We start from the raw sequence: 24,521 nt of genomic DNA, 5'->3' as shown, positions 1-24,521 counted from the left end.
CATTCTCCACTACCTTTGAAGGTGTTTCCCTCCTTGACCTTCCAGTCCGTAGATCTGCTCCTGTGCAGCCAGGATGAGCCTCTGTCCTTCAGCCCAGCTTTCTCAAGCCATTGGTAGGATTTCTTGATATCAGTCACTTCAGTTATGTTCCGGTGGTACATCCCATGCTGGTGCCTCCAGCACCTCTTCCTCTACACTCCACTGTGTGCACTGTGTCCACATTTGCTGAGCATCTGTTGGGGCCTTATCCTTGATGTTCTTATGGATCTTGGATGTTTCATCCTGGACAGTGGCTCTCACACTCACTAGTTCTCGGCCGTCTTCCTTACAGCTCGCATACAGTCTCAGAGTGCTGGATTTGGGATGGAACCCTCCATGTATGGTCAGGAGCTTTTGGGTCTTAACATCTGTGGTCCTCCTTTGGCTTATGATTCTTGCTGGGTATCTGATTACTGGCAGGGCATAGCTGTTTATTGCCTGGGTGTTGTTCTTGCCATTGAGCTGACTCCTTAGGACTTGCCTTACTCGTCTGAGGTATTTGGCCGTGGCTGCTTTCCTTGTTTCCTCTTCAAGGTTGCTATTTGTTTGTGGGATACCAAGGTACTTGTAACTGTCCTCAATGTCTGCTATTGTTCCTTCTGGGAGTGAGATCACTTCTGTGTGGACTACCTTCCCTCTCGTTGTCACCATCTGCCTACATTTCTCAAGCCCAAATGACATTCCAGTGTCTGTGCTGTAGATTCTAGTGGTGTGGATCAGTGAGTCGATGTCTCGCTCATTCTTAGGGTACAGCCTGATGACGTCCATGTAGAGGAAGTGACTGATGGTGGCCCCATTGAGTCTGTATCCGTAGCCTGTGTTGTTGATGATTTGGCTGAGGGGTTCAGACCTATGCAGAACAGCAATGGGGACAGTGCATCTCCTTGGTATAGGCCACATTTTATGGTCACTCGTGCAAGTGGCTTGCCATTGGCCTCAAGAATGGTTTTCCACAATCTCATTGAGTTTGCAATGAAGGCTCTTAGAGTCCTGTTGATTTGTACAGCTCCAGGCATTCAGTGATTCATGTGTGTGACATTGAGTCATAGGCTTTCTTGTAGTCAATCCAAGCAGTGCACAGGTTGTTCTTACGGGGTTCTGCAGTCATCAGGCAACTGTTCGGTCTACCAGGAGCTGGTGTTTGGCTCCCCTGGTATCTTTGCCCTTCTGTGCTGTGCTCATGTATTGATCCATGTGCCCACTTATCTTAGCCATGATGATGCCTGACATGAGCTTCCATTTTGTGGAGAGACAGGTTATCGGCCGATAGTTGGATGGAGCTTGACCCCTTGAGGGATCCTTCTGGATCAGAATTGTACACCCTTCGTTTAGCCATTCAGGATGAGTCCCATCCCTTATGTTAGGCGTGTTCTATCAAAATGACGACTGGATTCAATCAGTTCAAATCTCAAAAGTGTATTCCCCTGACAGTTACAATCTACTACAGTACCCGGGGTCAAATGATCTATCCCTCGTATGTGCAGCAGGCAGTCTGTCTGCCTTTCCCTGGCCCCGTAACATAAAAATGTAACATGCAACATGAATATGCAAATATTATGTTGAGTAGGTTGACGCCCCGGTTCCTCCTTCTGGCCTCGTTCACCTCTCCGGGCTGCACCAGTCTATTTTTTCGGCCTTGAGTCTCATCCGACCGCCCCGTCCCTGTAAAGGAGTGTCTACACAACCCCAACAGTTTCCCACAGTTCATATCACACAATGTTGCCTTTAACATAGTTTCAGTGTTAGCACATGGTGCTCAAATGTTAGTATAAACATAGTGCTTGTCAGACAACATGATTCACATCCTACAATGTTGCCTTAACTCGGTAAAAGAGTTTCTGCAAAGCACCAACTGTCTCCCATAATTCACGTTTTACAATGTTGCCTTTAACATAGTTTCAGTGTTAATACATGGTGCTTGTTAGATGACCTTCAAAAGGATACAACATTCAAAGGATATATGAATTCAGTATAAAAATGGTGATTACATGACAATATTCAAAACCTATATGATTTCAGTATCAAAAGATATATATGTGTATGTGATGCCCCTAAGAAGCTTTATTCAATCAATATGCATTCCATATTTTTGATATATGTATTTGTAATGCAACTCAGAAGCTTTATTACTTGACATACCCTTCACTTAGCAGTTGGTTCATTTGTGCTGCCAGACACTCATGGAGAGAAGTGAGTTTCTTTAGCCAATAGGCGTGGATCATGTCAGGGCCTGGTGCGGTCCAGTTTTTCATTCCTGAGACTCTTTCTCAGAAGTCTGCCACTGTGATGGTGATTGGATTCTGTTCAGGGAGGTTGCTGTGGTCTTCTCTTAGAGCCACCAGCCACTGTGCATCGCTGTTATGTGATGCCTCCGTCTCCCATATGCCTTTCCAGAACTGTTCAGTTTACAGCCTTGGTGGATCTGCTGCTCTGGTGTTATTACCTTGCCACTGAGTGTACACTTTCACTGGTTGTGTTGTGAACAGACAGTTTTGTCTGGCTTCATTATCTCCCAATGACCTGATATACAGTATATATATCTACATCTCTCTCTCTCTCCATATATATATATATATATATATATATATATATATATATATATATATATATATATATATATATATATATATATATATATATATATATATATATATATATATATATATATATATATATATATATATATATATATATGATGGTGGTGGACTTCCGCAGACGACACTCTCCTGCCCCCTCAGTGAACATCCAGGGAAGGGACATTGAGAGAGTGGACTCATACAAGTACCTGGGTGTTCATCTGAACAACAAACTGGACTGCACTTACAACACAGATGCACTGTACAGGAAGGGCCAGAGCAGGCTCTATCTCCTGAGGAGACTCAGGTCTTTTGTAGTGAGAGGGCCACTCCTGAAGACCTTCTATGACTCGGTGGTGGCCTCAACCATCCTGTATGATGTGGTCTGTTGGAACAGCAGCATCACAGAGAGAGAGAGGAAGAAGCTGGACAAGGTCATCAAGAAGTCCAGCTCTGTCCTGGGCTGTCCTCTGGACTCAGTGTAGGAGGGGAGGTGGGGGACAGGAGGATCCTGGCTAAGATCATTTCTATGCTGGGCCATGAGTCTTACCCCCTGCAGGACGCTCTGTCTGTCCTGGAGAGCAGCTTCAGTGACAGACTGACTTACCCTCACTGTGTGAAGGAGAGTTTCGCAGGTCTTTCCTTCCTGCTGCTGTCAGACTGTACAATGAACACTGTTAACACTGAACATGTGCCATTCAATTATACCTATGTACAATAATGAACATTACATTAGAGTCTATTTTTAGTTTATTTTTTAAGTCTATTTTTAAATTATTTTAAGCTATTATCTATTATCTTGTTTTATTGCATGTTGCCATTTTCCTGCTGTTCTTGAATCTGCGGTGCAATACTGGAATTTCCCCACTGTGGGACTAATAAAGGCATATCTTATCTTCTGTAGTATTATTGTGTATTTTCATAGTATTTTATGGTCCTCAGGTCCTACAGAACATCCTGGAGGCAGAGACTGAATTCTCCAGAGAACTACAGAGTCTACTGGGCACATATCTGCGCTCACTACATCCCACTGACAGGTACTACTGCAACAACTACAAGTACTTCTACAACTGCTACTGCATCCCAATGACAGGTACTTCTACAATAACTACTACTACTACGTGACTACTACTACTACTAGAGCTACCAGTACTACCACATCTACTATTGCATCCCGCTGACAGGTACTACTGCTACACTACTACAAGTACTACTAATACAATAACTTCAAATACTACTGCAAATACCACTACTACTACTACTTCTACTGCTACAACTAATACATGAAAGACAAATACTACTACAACTGCTACTGCATCCCACTGACAGGTATTACTAGAACAAGTACAACCAATACTACTACTAGTACTACTGCTAATACTACGACTACTACTACTACTACTACTGCTGCTGCTGCTGCTGCTGCTGCTGCTGCTGCTGTTACTGTCTGTAGTTTTCTATATCTTAAGCTGTACAGTGGTTGTGTGTTCTGTCTTTGAACCATATAATCTTTCTGTCTTCTCTGAGTATAGTCCTGTTTTTTGTCTGGGTTTAGTCTTGCTCTAGTTTGACGTTTGACCGAGTTTAACCCATTTTGTTTCAGTTTAACCCAGTTTGGTCCAGTTTGACCCAGTTTAACCCAGTTTGATCAAATTTGACCCATGTGATCCAGTTTGACCCAGTTTAAACCAGTTTGATCCAGATTGGCCCAGTTTAACCCAGTTTGATCCTGTTTATCCCAGTTTGACCTAGTTGAACCCAGTTTGATCCAAATTAACCCAGTTTGATCCAGTTTGATCTAGTTTGACTCAGTTTAACCCAGTTTGATCCAGTTTGACTGAGTTTAACCGAGTTCGATCCAATTTGACCCAGTTTGATGTTTGACCCAGTTTAACCCAGTTTGATCCAGTTTGACTCAGTTTAACTCAGTTTGAGCCAGTTTAATGCAGTTTAACGCAGTTTGACCCTGTTGAACCCAGTTTGACCCAGTTTAATCCAGTTTGATCAGTTTGATCCAATTTAACCCAGTTTGACCCAGTTTAATCCAGTTTGATCCAATTTGTCCCAGTTTAACCCAGTTTGATCCAGTTTGACCCAGTTTACCCCTGTTGAACCCAGTTTGACCCACTTTAATCCAATTTGAGTTTGATCCAGTTTGACCCAGTTGAATCCAGTTTGATCCAGTTTGACTCAGTATAACCCAGTTTGATCCACTTTGACCCAGTTTAACCCAGTTTAATCCAATTTAACCCAATTTGACCCAGTTTAATCCAGTTTGACCCCGTCTGACCCAGTTTGATCAAGTTTAACCCAGTTTGACCCAGTTGAATCCAGTTTGATCCAGTTTAACCCAGCTTGATCCACTTTGTCCCAGTTTAACCCAGTGTAATCCAGTTTGACCCAGTTTAACCCAGTTTGACCCAGTTTAACCCTGTTTGATCCAGTTTAACCCAGTTTAATCCAGTTTGACCCAGTTTGATCCAGTTTATCCCAGTTAACCCAGTTTGATCTAGTTTGACCCAGTTTAATCCAGTTTGATCCAGTTTGATTCAGTTTACCCCAGTTTGATCCAGTTTGACCCAGTTTAAACTGTGACTTGTGGCTTTTGCTTTTGTGTTTTTTTGTTTGACCCAGTTTGATCCCATTTGACCCAGTTTAACCCAGTTTGATCCAGTTTGACCCAGTTTAAACCAGTTTGATCCACTTTGACCCAGTTTAAGCTGTGACTTGTGGCTTTTGTTTTGTTCCAGACTGAGCAGCTGTGACATCAGCCACATTCAGGGAAACCTGGAGGAGATCTGCACCTTTCAGCAGATGCTGGTGCAGAGTCTGGACCAACACACCAAGTATGTCCTAGAAGAACTGGGATTAGATCTGACATGGTTCAAATAAACAGGCCAAACACCTGAGGGAAGACTGGGAGGGCATCTGACACACAGGGACATCTCTGAACATGTTTGTCGAGGTCTAAAGTACAGGGTCACCAGCTTTTATTCAGAATAAAACTCTGTGGATTGTTTGTAAAGGAGAATATACTAAATCAGGGGAACCTTTTTAGCCGAGAGAGCCAAAAAAAAGTCACATATTTTAAAATGTATTTCCGTGAGAGCCATACAATATTTTTTAACTCTGAATACAACTAAATGTGTGAATTTTTAAACAAGACCAACAATTTTAGGGTATAAGAAGTTTCTGAATGTATTGTTAATTTTTTTTTTTTTTAATAACATCCGTGGGAGCCAAGTTTTGGTTTACGTTTGGTAATGCATGCAAATTCAGAGTGTTAATATGTTAATAAATGATGTTTTATGTTAATATTTGATTTATATGTATAAGCTACACTTGTTTTATTGCATTAATGTTGATTTTGGAAAATATCTTAGGATTGTCATTATTTAAGTTTTACGTAAACATGTTACTGTCACTTTAAGAAGGATAGCGCACACGAGGGAAAACAGCGCGCACTGTGATAACGTGTCAATTGAGGCAGCGCATAAAGACGGAGCCAAATGGTTTCTTACCGTAGTATTGTTTATTTTTCAGAATTATTTGATTTGATTACTTCTGTATTTATGTATAATTTATTCATTACTTATTGTGTTAACAAATGTCAGCTAAGATTTATCTGAGAGCCAGATGCAGTCATCAAAAGAGCCATGTCTGGAGCCATAGGTTCCCGACCCCTGTACTAAATGTTCTGTTGGTCAGGATATGTTGAAAAATACACATTTTTAGATTCAATGGACATCCAGTGGCAAAGTCCAGTGAGGGCTTTACTCTCACTCAAAGCCCAGTGTATTTTATTATTTTTACAAAACTGAAAAGTGAATTTGTGATTATGTGATCTTTCCTTCAATTTAAGATACATTTGTGGGCTTCGTTATGGATTTTAAAAGCTAAATATCGATATCGATAAATATCGGTTATCGACCACAGCAGCACGCCAACTATTGGATATCAGCTCAAAAAGATCCATACAGGCACATTCCTTCCTCCTTCCTGTGCGACTGTTCCTGTGCGACTGTTCCTGTGCGACTGCTCCTGTGCGACTGCTCCTGTGCGTCTGTTCCTGTGCGACTGTTCATGTTCGACTGTTCATGTGTGACTGGTTCTGTGCGACTGTTCCGGGAGACTGTTCCGTGTGGCTGTTCCGTGTGACTGTTCCTGTGTGACTGTTTGGATAAATGCTGTGATTGTTTCAGACTCCCAGAGGCTCAGCAGAGGATCGGGGGCTTCTTCCTGGATCTCATGCCCCAAATGAAGTCTCTTTATATGGGATACTGCTCCAACCACCCCAACGCGGTGCACGTACTCACCCAACACAGGTACTTCCCCAGAACAGGTACTCCCCCTGCACAGGTACTCCCCCAGCACAGTTACTCTCCCAGCACAGGTGCTCACCTAGCACAGGTACTCCCCCAGCACAGGTACTGTCTAATACTGTAACTATAACCATAGGGGCCTATTTAACTCTGTGGGAGATTCATTGTTTTTGAAATAAATCTCTGAAACTTATGGTCCACAAATGTTGAAGCAAACACTGTCAAAAGGTTTTAAGATCTAAGTTTGAAAACTCAAGAAAAAATACAAAAGTGATTTACAGAGCACACTTTTCAGGGGTCTGTGATCAGTCCGAGCATTCATGGTCCTGTTTGATTTTACACAAAAAGGTGAGAGTGACTGAAAAACTGTTGCTAATGCTAATGCTAGCTAGCTTTTGATTGTGATGTTTTTTGAGAGGGACTTGTTTAGCAGCACAAATCAGCTCACCTGTTGTACTTCAGATCAGTCAACTCTTTGTCAGATTGATGGTCAGATTGTGTTAATACAATCTTAGATTAAAGTCTAATTTGAGTAACAGAGATTCAGACATAGCAGAGCCTGCAGTTAGCATCACACCCCCAGGGAATGTTGATGACATCAGCTAGACACATCAATAGGAAAAAACAGTTTTCTTAAATAATGTACAAAATAGCTCCTTGTGTCCACAGTGAGGAGTTGGGGTCGTACATGGAGTCGAAAGGAGCCTTGAGTCCTGGAGTCTTGGCTCTGACCACGAGTCTAAGCCGAGCCTTCACCAGACTGGACCGATACCCTACCCTCCTGAAGGAACTGGACCGGCACATGGAGGTCTGGACCAGGACTAAACCAGGACTGAACCAGGACTGAACCAGAATTAAACCAGAGCTAAACTAGGACTGAACCAGGACTGAACCAGAGTTAAACCAGGGCTAAACTAGGACTGAACCAGGACTAAACCAGGACTGAACCATGACTGAACCAGGATTAAATCAGGACTGAACCAGGACTGAACCAGAATTAAACCAGGGCTAAACCAGGACTGAACTAGGACTGAACCAGGACTATCGGTGTCGGCTTCAGCACATGTCACTTTTACAAGTATTAAATAATGTTAATAAAATGCTGCACATTATGTTTTAGGACCAGCATCCAGACAAGGCAGACCTGCAGACTGCTATGGCGGCTTTTAAAAACCTGGCAGTAAGTCACTCACGTGTAAAATAATTATAATCAAAGCACACAAAGTTAAACTATGAAGTAAATGTGTTTAAAGGCTCAGTGTTTGGAAGTGAGAAAGAGGAAGGAGCTTGAGCTGCAGATCCTCAGCGAGCCAATCAGAAACTGGGAAGGCGATGACATCACCACCCTGGGCCCAGTGCTGCACATGTCCACGGCAATGGTGCACAACGGCCAGGTTAAAGCGTGTCAGATGTCCTCCCTGTGTGTGTCAGATACCCTCCCTGTGTGTCAGATGCCCTCATTGTGTTTCAAATGTGTGTCAGATGCCCTCCCTGTGTGTCAGATGCCCTCTCTGTGTGTCAGATGCCCTCCCTGTGTTTCCATGGGCTCTGATTCTGTATAATAACTTCTAACCTTGTAGTTTCTACAAACATTCTCTGTCCCTGTTAATAGGAGTTGAATGCTCAGAAAATCTCTGTTTTCACCTATCCCCTATCCCCGCCCACAGTTCTGTACTTACTTGCAATGATTTAAAGGGGCTCAAAAGATGCCTTTATTAAGATAAGATATGCCTTTATTAGAAAAGAAAAAAATGCCGCATAGTGATTTTTAACAATGAAAACAAGGTATTAAAAATCCCCTGCTTGCTCTATGTATGTCATAGTTTAGTATTAAATACCAAAAAGCACATTACTTGGCATTTGAGCTGCCCGTGTTCTACAGGAGTGGGAGGAGCGATACATGGTGCTGTTTTCTCATACTCTGCTCATGCTCTCAGCGTCTCTGCGCATGAGCGGCTTCATCTATCAGGTCTGTACTTTTCAAAATAAAACACAATGACTCTCATGTTTGTTCTGTTTAGTGGGCCCATATTGTTATAATGTTGTTTCCTCATCACAAACAGGCCTGGAGTTGTTTTTTGTTTCATTCACACATGTTTAACACAAAAACCCTGCATACTTACGCTGAGTTCTCTCAAGCTGAAAACACCCTGTTCCACCTTCTGATGTCATCATGTGGTAATACAGGAAGTGCTCCACTGTGTTTTTAAACTCCATACACCTTCATTAGAATGATTTGGATCATTTCAGATGTGGAATTTCCAATCTCTACTGAACTAAAGGTAAAAGGAGCTCTTAACCTGAAAACTACCTATTCATGACATCACAAGGTGGAACAGAGCATTTTGAGCTTTGGTGATATAGACAAACTAATAAAAAAGTGTTACTCGAACGTGTGTGAATGAAACAAAACACAACCTCAGGTCTGTTTTTGAGGAGGAAACAGCATTAGAACATGGTTTAAAGCTCACGAGAGTCAGTTTGTGTGATATAGAATCTTTAATGTGTGTTTAGGGTCGAGTGCCGTTGTTGGGGATGCTGATCTCCAGGATAGAAGACGGAGAAAACATGAGGAATGCCTTTGAGATAACAGGTTTGAAAAATATTGTTTATACATGTTATATTATGTGAGACTTATATTTTATTTCTATATATTGTATAAGCAGATCTTGAGGTCAATGTAATTCCACTGTGTACTGTCTACATTTAATTATGCTAGTTGTTGTTAGCTTCCCATCACAGCAAAACTCCACTTTGGCCTCTGAGAGTTGTGAAAAGTGCTTATTTATTTTATTTTTTATTTATTTAGTTATTTGAAGGACAGTGTGCAGATACATTAAAAAGATGGCTGCACCAATAAATCTGTTTTGGTGAATAATTAGGATGTTCAGAATGCATAAGGTCAGTGAGGAAGAACTTTGGACCAGTGCAAACCGTTTAAAATGAATGAACTAGTTATCAGGCAATAAATCCCTTTATAATTAGATGTAGACAGCACACAGTGGACTTATTTTGACTTGAAGAGCTGCTTAATTTATACACTACTTATATATCTGTACTGGGGCAAGACCAGTTTTGGTTTTGATCAATTATTTGGAAAAATCAGGTACAGGGCCTTTAAATGTAGATATGTTTCTGTGTCTCTAAAGGCAGTTCTGGTGAGCGGCTGCAGGTGGCACTATCCTCTCCTCCTCTCTTACAGCAGTGGTTGGACCTCCTGACCACACATACTCATGCTCCTCCAGCTCAGAGCCACGCGGGGAAACACTGCTACACTGTAAGTGGGTTTTAAAGATGCACTATGGATCCTTTCTAACATGCACAGTGTTTCACACTATGGCATTAAACATATCTATTTACTACAGCTACAGTTGTTTTTATTGCTCAAAAATACCTTGCATTCTTATTGTGAGTGGGCTTGCCTCTCCACAGATCTGACCTGGTAGCATAGACTGTATATATAAATGGACATAGCTAATTTGCTCGCTGCCTCATTCCAACTAGGAAGTGAGCGTGGGTGCACTCCTGGTTCCATCCATTCCAATTCACTTTACAATGAAAAATTGTGTCCCCTCTCTCAGTAACTGCTGCTGTCAGACTCGTTATTTTGGTCTTAAAATGTTCGTATTAACCCGTTCTACATAAAGAGCCATTACCTTCAGCACCTTGTTTGGATTGGCTCTTTAGTTGCTATGATACTCCTGGTTAGAATTCCAATTATGGAACTGGGCTCCAGATTGGCCCCTATAACTGCTAGCCTCGTTGAGCTTCATTTGGAGCTGGATGCTGTGGTTGACGTCGCACTCATTTAGTTCACTTCTTTATACTGTGTGTGCCTGATAGTGGCACTTGCTTGTCTCCATGGAGATAAAATGTTCTCTTCACCAGAAAAAAAATATACATATATAGTGTAGCTTGACGTTCATAAGACTTGTGATAAAATGCTAATTGTGATCTCAGAGCTGATTTTTGGAGTAGCTTTGTTGATTTTGTCTCTAATGGTTGTAATTTTGTAATCGAAGAATTGAAGAAAGTCATCACAACTAATGTTCGAGGGGATAAGAGACTCATTAGCAGTGTGGGAGTTTGTCAGCCTGGCTACTCACTATCTAGCATACCTAATGTAAACGCTTACTCACTACCTAGCATACCTAATGTAAACGCTTACTCCAGACATGCCCAAACTGCGTCCCAGGGGCCAAATGCGTCCCTCAGACCAATTTTTCTTGGCCCTCAAGCTTCTGGGTGAACTGGCCCATATTACCTTAAACAATACTTTTTACTGTACATTTCTGAAAATCCACTTTAACAAGATGATCTCAGATATTTAAAGTGTCCCACTGAGGATGTGAGCTTGAATACAGGTCTAGTGGTTCAGTCTAACTTGTAATAATAACGCACATTTGAAGTATTCAGTGTATTGGTGACCAGTCTATGGCCCGCGATCGGCCCACAGCTTTATTTTTTGTTCTTGTATGTGGCCCTGTGACACCCCTGCCTTACTCACTAACTATCATACCTAATGTAAACGCTTACTTACTTCCTAGCATACCTAATGTAAACGCTTACCTAGCATAACTAATGTAAACATTTACTCACTAACTATCATACCTAATGTAAACGCTTACTTACTACCTAGCATACCTAATGTAAACGCTTACCTAGCATACCTAATGCAAACTCGTACTCACTACCTAGCATACCTAATGTAAATGCTTATTTACTACCTAGCATACCTAATGTAAAGCTTATTTACTACCTAGCATAGCTAATGTAAACGCTTACCTAGCATACGTAATGTAAACGCTTACTCACTACCAAGCATACCTAATGTAAACTCAAATCAAATCAGTAACATCTGAAGCTTTTTGCCACCTAAAAATATTTCAATAATCAAAGTTATATTGTCAAAGCCAGGCTTCCTGTAGCTCAAAGAATATACTCTGCTTGTGTATAAGTCTCTCCATGGCCTAGGTCCAAAGTATATCTGTAACATGTTAGTGCCATATGAACCATCTCACACTCTGAGGACTTCAGGGACCGGCCTCCTGCTGGTGCCCAGAGTCAGGACTAAACAAATTTCGGACTATAGAGCGCACCTCAATATAAGCCGCACCAGCTAAATTTGAAAAGAAAATCAATTTTGTACATATATAAGCCACACCTGAATATAAGCCGCAGGTTTTCATATCGTAACATGAGATATTTACACAGAAAGACGGTGCACGGACACGCTTTTTTAAAACTGTGCCTGAAAATTGGCACCAACACGACATCAACACGGGATGAACACACCTGCAGGTTTAGAAAATAAAGCTGCACCAACACGGAAAATCTGCTTTTATTTCCTCTGAAAACTTTTGTCGTCTTTTTATATCGACCAAGTTGGATTCATTGATGCCGAGCTCACGTGCAGTGGCTCTATTTCAGGGGTCGGCAACCCGCGGCTCCGGAGCCGCATGTGCCTCTTTCAGCCTTATACTGCGGATCTGCGTGGCTTGGGAAAATAAATTTTAAGTATTTAATTGAAGTGTATTTTATTTGTGTTAGCTCTTTTTTGTTGTAGTTTAAATTGGAAGATTATTATGATCTTAAAATAAAATTATATTTTCTTATTTTTCATTGCTCAAAATAAGCGTCACACTCGTGGAACAATGTTCAAAACAAACACATCTCACGTCTCACAGACAGACACAGACACAGCTCACAGTCCTAGGTAAAGAGCCCTGATTTTCAGACGCTGTGCACATAGGGGTCAGGAGCAACTTTCGCCTGTCCCTAATGACGCACTAATAAGCTCGTCCGTAGATGTATCATGAAAATCCCCACAGAAATCTATTTGATGTAGTAGCAAGTATATTGTCTGCTCTTGTCTCTGCGATGAGGTATCACATATTACACATCAGACATGTCGCCCAAAAGTAGAGCCACAAGTGAGTGAAAATGAGCCAAAACAAAAGTCTTTGGAGAGCTTTTAACAAAGGGGGAAAGGACAACTGAGGAGCCAGAAGAGGAGACTACAACCTCCAAGAAAAAGAAAGATAAATTTAGCAGACAATACCTACTTAAAATCTGGGTTTGTCGCTACAGGTGACTCACACGCAGTCCGCTCTGCGTAATATGCGGGAAAAGCAATTGAGGCAATGAAACCTTCAAAACTGCTTTGGCACATGGAGAATAAGCACCTGGGATTAAACGATACGCCTTTGGATTTTTTTTTTGAAAGAAACTGTAGACATAATCACATAATCAGCGCAGGGCTCACACTGATGCAGCGGTTTGCTGAGTTGTATTTTTTTATGCACTTAAGTTGTTTTTGCCATATTTATCTGCCACGTGTAGAAGGCTTGTCCGTGAAAATAAAACCTACATTATTCCGTTACATTATTATTATTATTATTATACACAGTGTTATCTTCATTTTAGATGTCAAAAAGTATTTGCGGCTTCCAGTGTTTTATTTTACGTGGAAAGTGGGTCTTAAAGGCCGACCCCTGCTCTATTTCCTTCTTTATCTTAAAAACTGCATCATGTCCATTTCATGATGCGCAAAATGATCGTTCAAAATCAAAACTAGTGAATTCTTCAGAGCAGAATCTTTCCCCGCGTCTGTCTCACTTTTACGTTTACAGCTAGAGAGCGCCCCCCAGGGGCCGTTATCCAGTAAAATTCTATAAATAGAAATAGCACTGCTGTATAGGCCGCAGGGTTCAAAGTATGGGGAAAAAGTCGCGGTTTATAGTCCGAAATTTACGGTAATGTAAACTCTTACTCACTACCTCACATACCTAATGTAATTGCTTACTTACTACCTAGCATAGCTAATGTAAATGCTTACCTAGCATACCTAATATGATCACACCAAACCGACTCATAACTCTTTTTTGTTGGTCTGTGGTGCAGCTACCCTCTCTCCCGGCCACTCCCTCTCGACTCTCAGACTTACGGTCTGGAAACGGGCTCCAGGGTTCCCACACTCTGCCCCAGGCCTTCTCCTTCAGCCTTCCCCAAGGAGGAGGCACCGTGTGGGGGCCGCTTGAACCTCCACACACCCCTAAACCCTGGAGCCTCAGCTGCCTCAGACCCGCCCCTCCGCTGAGACCGGCCGCGGCACTCTGCTTTAAAGAGGTCAGTGACATCAGCAGAATCCCTCTAGTTTAACCTGGAGACAGGGCAGGAGGCTATGGTGGCTGTTTAATCGACTGTTTAACTGTTAGAATTGTTGACCTGGTTCATGGCTAATATCTCTGTCATCACTGGGCCTATGCACATGAAACAAAAATTGGCACAAAGTCCAACGTTTTCTCTGTCAGTGTAAATAAACAACAGTCCAATGATTTTTTCACAACAGCTTTAGAAAGTGGAGCTATTATTCAGCCCCAAAGTGATTGTTGTCAGTTTAAAGGACTTTATACCATAAGATTAATATGATGAGTTTGTTGAGCGGGTCCTGCACTAATGATGAGAAAGTTGAACATTTGTGGATTGTAAGTTTGGAGATTTCTTTAAAAACAGTCACTGTCCCTCAGACTTATATAGGCCCCTGGCATCCATCTTGTAATATTACATGTTCGCTCTTTAATAATTCTCTTTTTATTTTCAGGACATGAGCAAAAGTCCCAAAAACATGAAGAAACTTTTGCCCAAACGTAAACCAGAGAGGAAACCATCAGAAGAGGATTTCAGCACCAGGAAAAGTGAGATTTAAACAATGATTTATTCAAAATGAAACAAATGTTAGTGACATTTGAGACATTTGAATGTTCCATGTTGTTTTGAGGCACTGCTGCTTTAGAAGAAGATGCTCAGATTCTTAAAGTGATAGAAGCTTATTGCACCAGCGCCAAAACCAGACAGACTCTCAACTCCAGTGAGTAACAGTGTGCTTAATATCACCATCACACACAGCAAATACATGATCATTAATATGAGAGCGCTCCATGGAAATGTTGTTCCTTGGCTATAATATCCCATAGTCTGGCATAAAACTCATCTATCTCCATGGAGAATGTTCTGAAGCTGTTTCCATGGTAACATGCAGGTGAAGTAAAATCAAAATGATTACATTGATTTACTCATGGATTCACATGGGTTTAAAAGAAAACATATTGTAATTTTCTGAATGTAAATAATATGAGTAATGCCACCAACATATTACTACAGATACCCATTCAGTTACTTAAAGGGCCTGTATCACAAAACTGACTCCTGTGAGCTTCAAGTCATGTTCTAATGCTGTTCCCTCCTCAAAAACACACCTGCAGTTGTGTTGTGTTTTGTTTCATTCACACATGTTTTAGTAAACCATGTATTATTAGTCTATCTACATCTCCAAAGCTCAAAATGCTCTATTCGACCTTGTGATGTCATGAAGTGGTAGTTTTCAAGTTAACAGCTCCTTTTACCTTTAGTTCAGTAGAGATTGGCAATTCTTGGGCTGAAATGATCCAAATGATTCTAGTGAAGGTGGAGTTTAAAAATATAGTGGAGCACTTCCTGTATTACCACATGATGACATCAGAAGGTGGAGCAGAGTGTTTTCAGTTTGAGAGAAAGGTTTGTGTGTTAAACATGTGTGAATGAAACAAACCACAACTCCAGGTCTGTTTGTGATGAGGAAACATTATAGCAGATGAGAGAGCAGTGCATTATGGGCCTTCAAGGAGTTTAAACTCTTTATGTCACTTCTGTCCCTTTGTGTAACTCCACCCCTGAACAAACATAAACATTGTTGTTTGTTATGGGGAAAAAGCATTTATGTTGCAGGGCTGTGGACCGAACAAAAAGGAAAATAAAACATGCACTCCCCTCTCCATAGAGCTGACCTGTAACTTGGCCTAGTGACATTACCTCCTTGTCTTCTTAGAGATAGATAAATCTAATCTCATACTGTGGAAAATTCTAGGCAAAGCAATAACATCTCCGTGGAGACAAGTAGGTAGCGCACCCTCCACAAGAAAACTACACTTAATATTCTATAGGCAGCACGCAGTCATTTTTACAACTCAACACAAAGCTTTACACTTAATATTCTACAGGCAGCACGCTGTCGTTTTTACAACACAAAACAGGCTTTAAAAGTAAAATCTCAGTCAAATGCATCAAAACCTTCAGGTAACTCAAAATGGCTGCCTTTATCTAATCTGATCTTTGTCACTAACCAAGCTAACTTGTCTTTCTCTCTTCTATTTTCCTCATCATTAACCCTTTCCTATCCCTTTTTATTCCGCGCAACTTTGGACCATGCCTCTTTTATTTGACCTTTTTTCCTTTCAAAATCCCAATCATTTCTCCCAAATTCCTCTTTTCTATATTTTTGGAATTTTCTCTGGATTTTTTTGGTGGAATTTTTGTGGACTTTTTTGTGGTATTTTCTGTGAAATATATCCCAATGAAGCGTGGCAGGGCACTGACCTCATGCACAACCACATCCTGGTTGACTCCAGTGCTGCTAATCTGCCCGGCAACCCATCCGACCAATCAGAGGACTCGGATTACGACAGCGCGTGGACTATGCACAGTTACCGGACAGGATCCTTCTCTCGTAAGAAGAGACCAAACTATTTAGGTTTAAACAGGGAATCTGGTTCATTTTTCAAAAAGTTGAACTTTAGGTTGTTTTTTTTTAGATGAAATAAGAACTTTTAAGTTGTAGTCCAGCTTTTCCAGGAAGTAAAATGACTCAAAACAAAACTAGGACTAAACTGGAACTAAACCAGTACTAGATCAAGACTAAATCAAGTCAGACCAGAACAACTAACAAACCAAGACTGAAAACTTAACCATTATCAATCCTGATAGACCAAGGACTAAACCAGGTGTAAACCAGGTCTAAACCAAAGACTAACCAGGTCTAAAGCAGGAACTAAACTACAGTCTAAAACAGCATTAAACCAAGACTCTATCAGGACTAAACCATAGAACAAGGACTAAAACAAGACCTGACCAGGACTAAAGAAGAAAACCAGGACTCTATCTGTCAGGGCCTAACCAGAACTCTACTAGGTCTAGACTAAATCAAGGACTAAATCAGAACTAAACCAGGACTCTATCTGTCAGGATTTAAGCAGGACTAAACTAGGGCTAAACAGGACTAAACCAAGTCTAAACCAGGACTAAACCAGGGCTAAACCAGGACTAAACCCGGACTAAACTAGGTCTTTTCTTGACTTGCTTTCACACTTGTTTAATATCACATTAATAACATTAAACTCCATTGTTCTCCTGCCTTGAGCTTAATATATTTCTTCAACTCTTTTGTCATATCTGATACATTTTTCTTAAATATTGGAAATTTGAAAGTTCCACATGATTTTTCCGATGTTTTACTGATTTTTGGATGGCTTTGTGCATATTTTAGGGTCAAACAGGAAAGACGTGCACATGTTGTTCCCAGAGGAGGAGAAGATCATCGTGGAGGAGACGAGGAGTAATGGACAGACTGTGGTGGAGGAGAGGTGAGACTGCAACTGCCACAAAACTATAGACAAAAGTCAGATGTGGGAAAAAAAATATATGTAATGGCATTTTTTTCTGACATTGTGATTTAATTTGAATTATATTTTAACAGAATTCTTTACAAAGTTTATATTTTAAACCCAAAGAACTGACAAAAACACTGAAATCTGAAAAACATCGGACACACAGAAAGGGCATTTGACACACAGGGAGGGCATCTGACACACAGGGAGGGCATCTGACATACAGGGAGGGCATCTGACATACAGGGAGGGCATCTGACATACAGATTTGGATGGTGATTACTCGTGCGGTCTGATCTGAGCTCTTAAATATGTTTGTCCAGGAGTTTGGTGGACACTGTGTACAGCCTGAAGGACGAGGTGCAGGAGCTCAAACAGGTGAGTGCAGGGAGGGCATGCGGCTTAAACTACAGCAACAATAACGGAGTAGTAAAGTGTAAATGGAGTAAAAGTATAGAGTAAAGGTATGGAGTAAAGGTAATGGAGTAAAAGTATGGAGCAAAAGTATAATGTATGGACTAAAAGTATGGAGTAAAAGCATGGAGTAAAAGAATGGAGTAAAAGTATGGAGTAAAGGTATGGAGTAAAAGTATGGAGTAAAAGTATGGAGTAAAAGTATGGAGTTAAAGTATGGAGTAAAGGTATGGAGTAAAAGTATGGAGTTAAAGTATGGAGTAAAGGTATGGAGTAAAAGTATGGAGTAAAAGAATGGAGTAAAGGATGGAGTAAAGGTATGGAGTAAAAGTATGGAGTTAAAGTATGGAGTAAAGGTATGGAGTAAAAGTATGGAGTAAAAGAATGGAGTAAAGGATGGAGTAAAGGTATGAGGTCTGAAAACTACTCAGAGAAGTATTATTTTATTAAAACCTACTCGAGTAAATGTAATGAAGTATTACCTCTGGAGATACAGGCACGTAGATAATGTCATACAAAATGTCTCAGTTCCTGCATCCTGCCCCAGCACACATGTACTAGCAGCTCATCAGGTTAAAATAAATCCACTGTGTACTGTCTGCATCTAGTTATAAATGGTTTTATTGTCCAAGAATCAGGAAGTGCGTGTTAATATGCTAGTTGTTGTTAGCTTTAGGGCCCAAACACACTGCCCATGTCAGCGTTTACATGATGTTGCCCCTGTCAGTGTTTACGTGCGTAGCCTTGTAAAAACACAGCTACCTGTCAACCCAAGGACAGCCACTCCACAGCTCCGGCATCACATCTGCACTGGCTCTGTGTTTGTGGAAAACAACAACTCTGACAGGTGAGAACAACTGGTTCAATCGACTATCGTTTGTACAGGCAACGGCAGTCACGATCATGTTATGCTCCATATGCTCCATGTACGGCCAGCAGTATGGCCCATTCACTTTAAATGAGACATTGTGGCCCATTCACTTTAAATGAAACAGTGTGGCCCATTCACTTTAAATGCAGCAGTGCTGTTTTTACGCTTGTGTAAGGCCAAGTACACATACAGTGTACCTTTGGCCTTACGTCACAGCAAAACTCTGCTCTGGTCTCTGAGAGTTGTCAAAAGTGCTTATAAACTCATCATGGTTATGTTTTTTGTTTGTTTGTTGTTTTTTTGGTGTTTTTTTAATGTACAGGTACAAATACTTTAATATGATGATGTTTTAATATGATGATAATGATGATGGTGATGAAGATGATTATTTTTACGATGATAATGAAGATGGTGAAGAGGATGATGGTCGTGGTGGTGATGATGATGGTGATGAAAATGATGATGGTGGTGATGATGGTGATTATGTTGGTTATGATGATAATGATGATGTGATGATGTTGGTTATGATGGTGATTATAATGATGATGGTGATGATTATGTACTTTTCAGGACAATAAAAGAATGAAGCGGACTTTGGAGGAGGAGCAGAGAGCAAGGAAAGACCTGGAGAGAGCCGTCAGAAGAATCCTCCAGAACATGAACGATCCAACGTGGGACGAGACGAACTTATGAACCACCTTCAAATACATCTCCTGTAAGAGGTGCACATGGCCCACTAGGCTCACGTTTTACTCCAGATGCCCTCCCAGGAGCAGCCCTCCCCACATTGTTCAGGGATTTTTATTTATTATGAAGTTAAACTGGACCAGGAGCCATAGTTTTAGAGCTAATGCATCTAATATAAGGAATTAAACTAGGACTAAACCAGGTCTAAACCAGGTCTAAACCAGGACTGAACCAGGACTAAACTAGGACTGAACCAGGACTAAATCTGGGCTAAATCAGGACTAAACTAGGACTAAACCAGGCCTAAACCAGGACTAAACCAGGAGTAAACCAGGTCTAAACCAGGACTAAACCAGGACTGAACCAGGAATAAACCAGGTCTAAACCAGTTTTAAACTAGGACTGAACCAGGTCTAAGACAGGATTGAACCAGTTTTAAACCAGGACTAAACTAGGTCTAAACCAGCACTAAACCAGGGCTAAATCTGGGCTAAACCAGGTCCAAACCAGAACTAAACCAGTTCTAAATCTGTCTTGAACTGAACCAGGTTTAAACTAGTTCTGAACCGGGACTAATGGAAAACTAAATAAGACTAAACCAAGTAGAAAAAACAAGATTGAACCAGGTCTAAGTTATGTGAAACTGCCTTGTCCGTGTCCTCTTGTCCTTGTCTTCTTGTGTGTCCTCTTGTCCTTGTCTTCTTGTGTGTCCTCTTGTCCTTGTCTTCTTGTGTGTCCTCTTGTCCTTGTCTTCTTGTGTGTCCTCTTGTCCTTGTCTTCTTGTGTGTCCTCTTGTGTGTCCTCTTGTGTTGTCGCTTTTGCTCCACATGTAAATAATTGAATAATTATGGTAGAGGATCTTAGTAAAATCTGTGCCATTCGAAATGACCAAAATACAAGTTTATATTTAACTTCAAAGACGTTTTCAATCAACGACCCAGCACTGTAAAACACAATGTGGTGAGTTATAAGGAAACTTTAAAGAGGGGGTGCCGTGTAAGAAAACTTTAAAGAGGGGGTGTTATATAAGAAAATTTTAAAGAGGGGGTGTTGTGACAAGTCTGATGATCTTCCTTTGATGTTCTGACACTGTTCCCTCATCAAAAACATGAAGAGGTTTTACTTCCATGTATGTTTGACTCATCTAGTGATCTCTCCTGGGCCCTATTCAAACCCTCCTTATAGTTAGCAATATGAGCCTTTGCAAGGCTCCGCCCATAAACCTGTGTCATGCATGCTCCCACATGACAATTAATAAATTACATAAATATAAAAAAAACATGATACAAAACTGTACACAGCAACTTGACAAACCTGATGTGATGTGCAGTAGTTTCTTTAGTGGGATGCAGTTGATTGTGTTGGGATAGTGCTCTGAAGGGCAAGGGACTTAGCACAGAGAGCAAAGGGAGGAGAGACTCAGAGCATCAAAACAAAAGGGAAACTGATAAAACATGTCAATATGTTGGTTGGGCAAATATAGCATTTTCAAAACAATAAAAGGAAACATGGTGATCTAATTATGTTATGTGTTACAGTTAAATACCTCTTCTTAAGTACTCAATAGAAGTCAAATATCCCCTCTTTAAATACAATGTTTTTTTGTTTTGTTTTTTGAGAACTGTAACTAATAAACAAGCAATTTTGTCTAAATATAACATTAAAAGAATGTAATTTTCTGTATTTATGAAATGTGTCCATGTTTGGTCCTGTAGTATTTTGTCATTATCTCTTCACTGATTCTATGCACTATCTGCTGTAGTACTGTCCCATCATTGTCAATATGTTTTAGATTCAAAGTATCTGTGACAAAGACTCTATCACCTGCTCATCTCCATGGAGATGTTATTGCTTTGTCTGAATGTAGTATAGCATTAAACATCTATCCTGGATTTATTTCATTACATGTGTTTTAGTTGAAACAGTACTTCTAAAACATATAGTTTTTACTGTCACTGGAGTCGCCTCTGCAAAGATCTTACTTGTAACTTGGCCTGGTGACTTTTTCATGGAGATACATATGTTTATTTAGTGGAACATTCCAGCCCAAAGCAATGACTACATAGATACAAACAGTACTGTTACACAGTTCAGCTTTAAATGTCCAGCCAAGAATCCTTTTTTTTTAGGCCAAAGCAATATTTAAAGTGAGTTATGTTGTATTTTTTCATATTTCTTTACATATTTTTGACAATTACTTATCAGAATTTGTTTAATGGAAACCACACTTTTTAAAGCCATTTAAATGAAATATTTGTGATTCACCAAATCCTGTGACTATCACCTTCAACTGTTACACTTTAATTTATTAAAAACATTCAATTTCACTGTGAAAATACACTTCAAAGGTGTCATTTATTGCAACAGCAGCAGTAGAGGTAGTGCTAGTAGTAGTAATAGTTTTAGTAGTAGTAGTAGTAGTTGTAGTAGTAGCAGTAACAGTAGTTGTAGTAGTTGATCTTGTAGTAGTAGCAGTAATAGTAGCTGTAGTATTTGTTGTAGTAGTTGTAGTAGTTCTAGTGCTAGTTGTAGTTGTTGTTGTAGTAGAAATAGTAGTTAAAGTAGTTGTAGTAGTAGCAGTGGTAGTAATAGTAGTAGTAGTTGTAGTTGTGGTAGTTGTAGTAGCAATAATAATGTGATGGAAATTTAAGTATATTCATGTTGTGTATTTAAAAAGCATTTGATCTGTGTCAGTCTGCCAGGCCCAGACCAGACATTAACATGTGTGAAGCTCTGTCTCCATCCCACAGGAAACTCACTGTTGTTCTACCTGTCTACGTGTGAAAGTTCATTATCATATGGGTGTGAAACAAAAGTCACTCTGCTTTGAAATGAATGTAGCATTGTCATTCTGGTATAAAATAGTCAGAGCTCATATGCTCAGGGATTGGTTGGGGTTGGGTTGTTGAGACTTGGACTTAGACTGAGAGGGGAACTGGGGAAGAGGCCGGGAGGCTATGAGTCTGTGGCCAGGGCAGGCCTGGGCCCTGTCCTGTCTGTATCTGCTGTAACAAACAATAAACCCCTTTTCCTGTATTTCAAAACTCACCAAGCTTCAAAAATGGATTACTTTTCCCCTAGAATGTAATTTTTTCCACAACAATAATGGTGTCAGAAGAGTGGGATCCACGAGTGGTCGTCGAGAACACAGTGGAGATGGAATTTTGTCTTCCTTTTGGTTTCTGTCCTGATGCATGGATCTTTCAAAGAAGAACATGGATGGGCATTGGTTTCTGTCCTGGATCACCACAGCTGGAATTGAACAAGGTCTAATTGGTGAGCTTTTACAATACAGACTTCTTTCCATTTGAAAAGGAAGTCTTCATCTACAAAGACTGGTAAATCAAAGGAGAATGTATTTTGGAAATGCAAAATGCTTAACTAAACATACTCAAAGGCCATAGTTCTGATCCAATACCATTTTTGATTCATCTCACAACCTTTCAGTCTTTGTAGCTCCAAAATCTCATGTGTGTACCACCATGCTGCCCTAACAATGTGCTGCTAATACAATTCAAGCAACAATGGCCCTCCACCACTCCTTATTTCCTCACTTTTGGGACATAGTTGACAGACCACTCATCCTTTTAAGCCACTGAAGCTAAGATATTGGAAGTTACGAATGCCAAAACATCTAAAATGTGGAGCAAATCTTCAAGAGGATCTGGACCGAAATTGATTCCAACTGAGGAGCCCTGCTGTGCTGACTATGCCCAGTCCATGGGACTGTGATGACTGTAGCTCCACCTTTGACTAAGCTGTGAGACACTGTGTAAAGGTGAACATGTTTTGCTAATCTTTGCTTTATATAATATGTAGTATTGGGACCTATTTGAATTTATTCTCCAGAATGAGGTTTAGGAGTCATTATGGTTAACTGCCAAACAGTCATGGGTGAAATTCCCCTCTAGTTGTAACAAGCTAGTAAACAGTCAAACGGTTGGAGGTCCCTGCTATTTAGCAAACAGTCACTAGGTGAAACTCCTATCTAGGGTTACTAACTGGTAAAAGGCAAAAGGGTGAAAGTCCCTGTGTAGTTGAGTGTAAGGACGGCTGATTATTTTTTTTTTCATGAGGGAGAGTAAATTCAGCAGTCCATTATGTAATTGCAAAATGCAATTTACGTAATGTCAACGGTATGCTCTAATACACTCACAATGTTAAGTGTGAAGAAAAAAAAAAGAAAAAAAACAGTAAAGAGGAAAAAAAAAGAAAAAACAAAAATTGGGGAAAAAAAAATCTGGGGAAAAAAAGTAAGAAATTGGTTAAGTACAGAGCGTGACACAAGAAGTGAATGGTGCATTTGTGTGTCCTTTGATCTGATCAGCCAAACTGTGTAGTGTGACATAAGAAAATATGTGTGTAACACCTTAAACCATTGTAAACCATGTCAACAAGAAAATGACAGGATGCAGTTTCAACTGATCCACTCATTTCCTACATTTCTTTGTTTCTTTATATTCAGTGTCAGTGTGATATTTTCAGACAGCAGAGGACAGTGGACAGCAGAGGATAGCAGAGGGTTGCAGAGGACAGCAGAGGGCTGCAGAGGACAGCAGAGGACAGCAGAGGGCTGCAGAGGGCTGCAGAGGACAGCAGAGGACAGCAGAGGGCTGCAGAGGGCTGCAGAGGGCAGCAGAGGGCTGCAGAGGGCAGCAGAGGGCTGCAGAGGGCAGCAGAGGGCTGCAGAGGGCAGCAGAGGGCAGCAGAGGGCTGCAGAGGGCTGCAGAGGGCTGCAGAGGGCTGCAGAGGGCTGCAGAGGGCTGCAGAGGGCTGCAGAGGGCTGCAGAGGGCAGCAATGTCCCGCTCAGAGACAGAGTGCGGTGTGTGGGTTGCGACGGGAGGACGCGCTATGTGCACGTTAAATCTCACGTGTAAGACTGATGCGGAGACCACACTAAAAAAATTTAAACGAGACGTTCTTTTTAAAACACACACTACAAATAATGCACAAATAATGGAAATATTACGTAGATTTTTACGAATTTATTTTATTTGTATTTATTTATTTATTTTTTGACAAAATAAAAACATTTGTCCTCGGGATAAAAGATAAAACGGTTTAAAAGTGTCGGAGTTTGATTGACACGTGCGCAAACACGATTGACTTTTTTTTTTTTTTATTACGTCA

The 24,521-nt window shown here is 40.7% G+C and overlaps 1 protein-coding gene across 1 annotated transcript in view; it reads left to right on the top strand.

Annotated features, from left to right (window-relative positions):
- LOC117383539 (rho guanine nucleotide exchange factor 7) overlaps nt 1-19,493 on the top strand; it is a 46,362-nt gene extending 26,869 nt beyond the window's left edge. The window contains exons 7-22 of the mRNA XM_033980738.2: nt 3,558-3,652; nt 5,366-5,461; nt 6,818-6,940; nt 7,607-7,745; nt 8,058-8,117; nt 8,191-8,331; nt 8,820-8,906; nt 9,452-9,530; nt 10,087-10,214; nt 13,841-14,065; nt 14,541-14,634; nt 14,718-14,807; nt 16,335-16,481; nt 17,298-17,394; nt 17,742-17,796; nt 19,274-19,493. Coding sequence (XP_033836629.1) covers nt 3,558-3,652; nt 5,366-5,461; nt 6,818-6,940; nt 7,607-7,745; nt 8,058-8,117; nt 8,191-8,331; nt 8,820-8,906; nt 9,452-9,530; nt 10,087-10,214; nt 13,841-14,065; nt 14,541-14,634; nt 14,718-14,807; nt 16,335-16,481; nt 17,298-17,394; nt 17,742-17,796; nt 19,274-19,396 — 1,779 coding nt within the window. The 3' untranslated portion in view covers nt 19,397-19,493. The remainder of the gene's footprint in view (nt 1-3,557; nt 3,653-5,365; nt 5,462-6,817; nt 6,941-7,606; nt 7,746-8,057; nt 8,118-8,190; nt 8,332-8,819; nt 8,907-9,451; nt 9,531-10,086; nt 10,215-13,840; nt 14,066-14,540; nt 14,635-14,717; nt 14,808-16,334; nt 16,482-17,297; nt 17,395-17,741; nt 17,797-19,273) is intronic.
- The last annotated feature ends 5,028 nt before the right edge of the window (nt 19,494-24,521 follow it).

This window comes from Periophthalmus magnuspinnatus, chromosome 2, assembly GCF_009829125.3.
Source record: "Periophthalmus magnuspinnatus isolate fPerMag1 chromosome 2, fPerMag1.2.pri, whole genome shotgun sequence".
Taxonomy (NCBI): domain Eukaryota; kingdom Metazoa; phylum Chordata; class Actinopteri; order Gobiiformes; family Gobiidae; genus Periophthalmus; species Periophthalmus magnuspinnatus.
The sequence above is the reverse complement of the archived record's forward strand: the minus strand, read 5'-3'. Positions and strand labels throughout refer to the sequence as shown.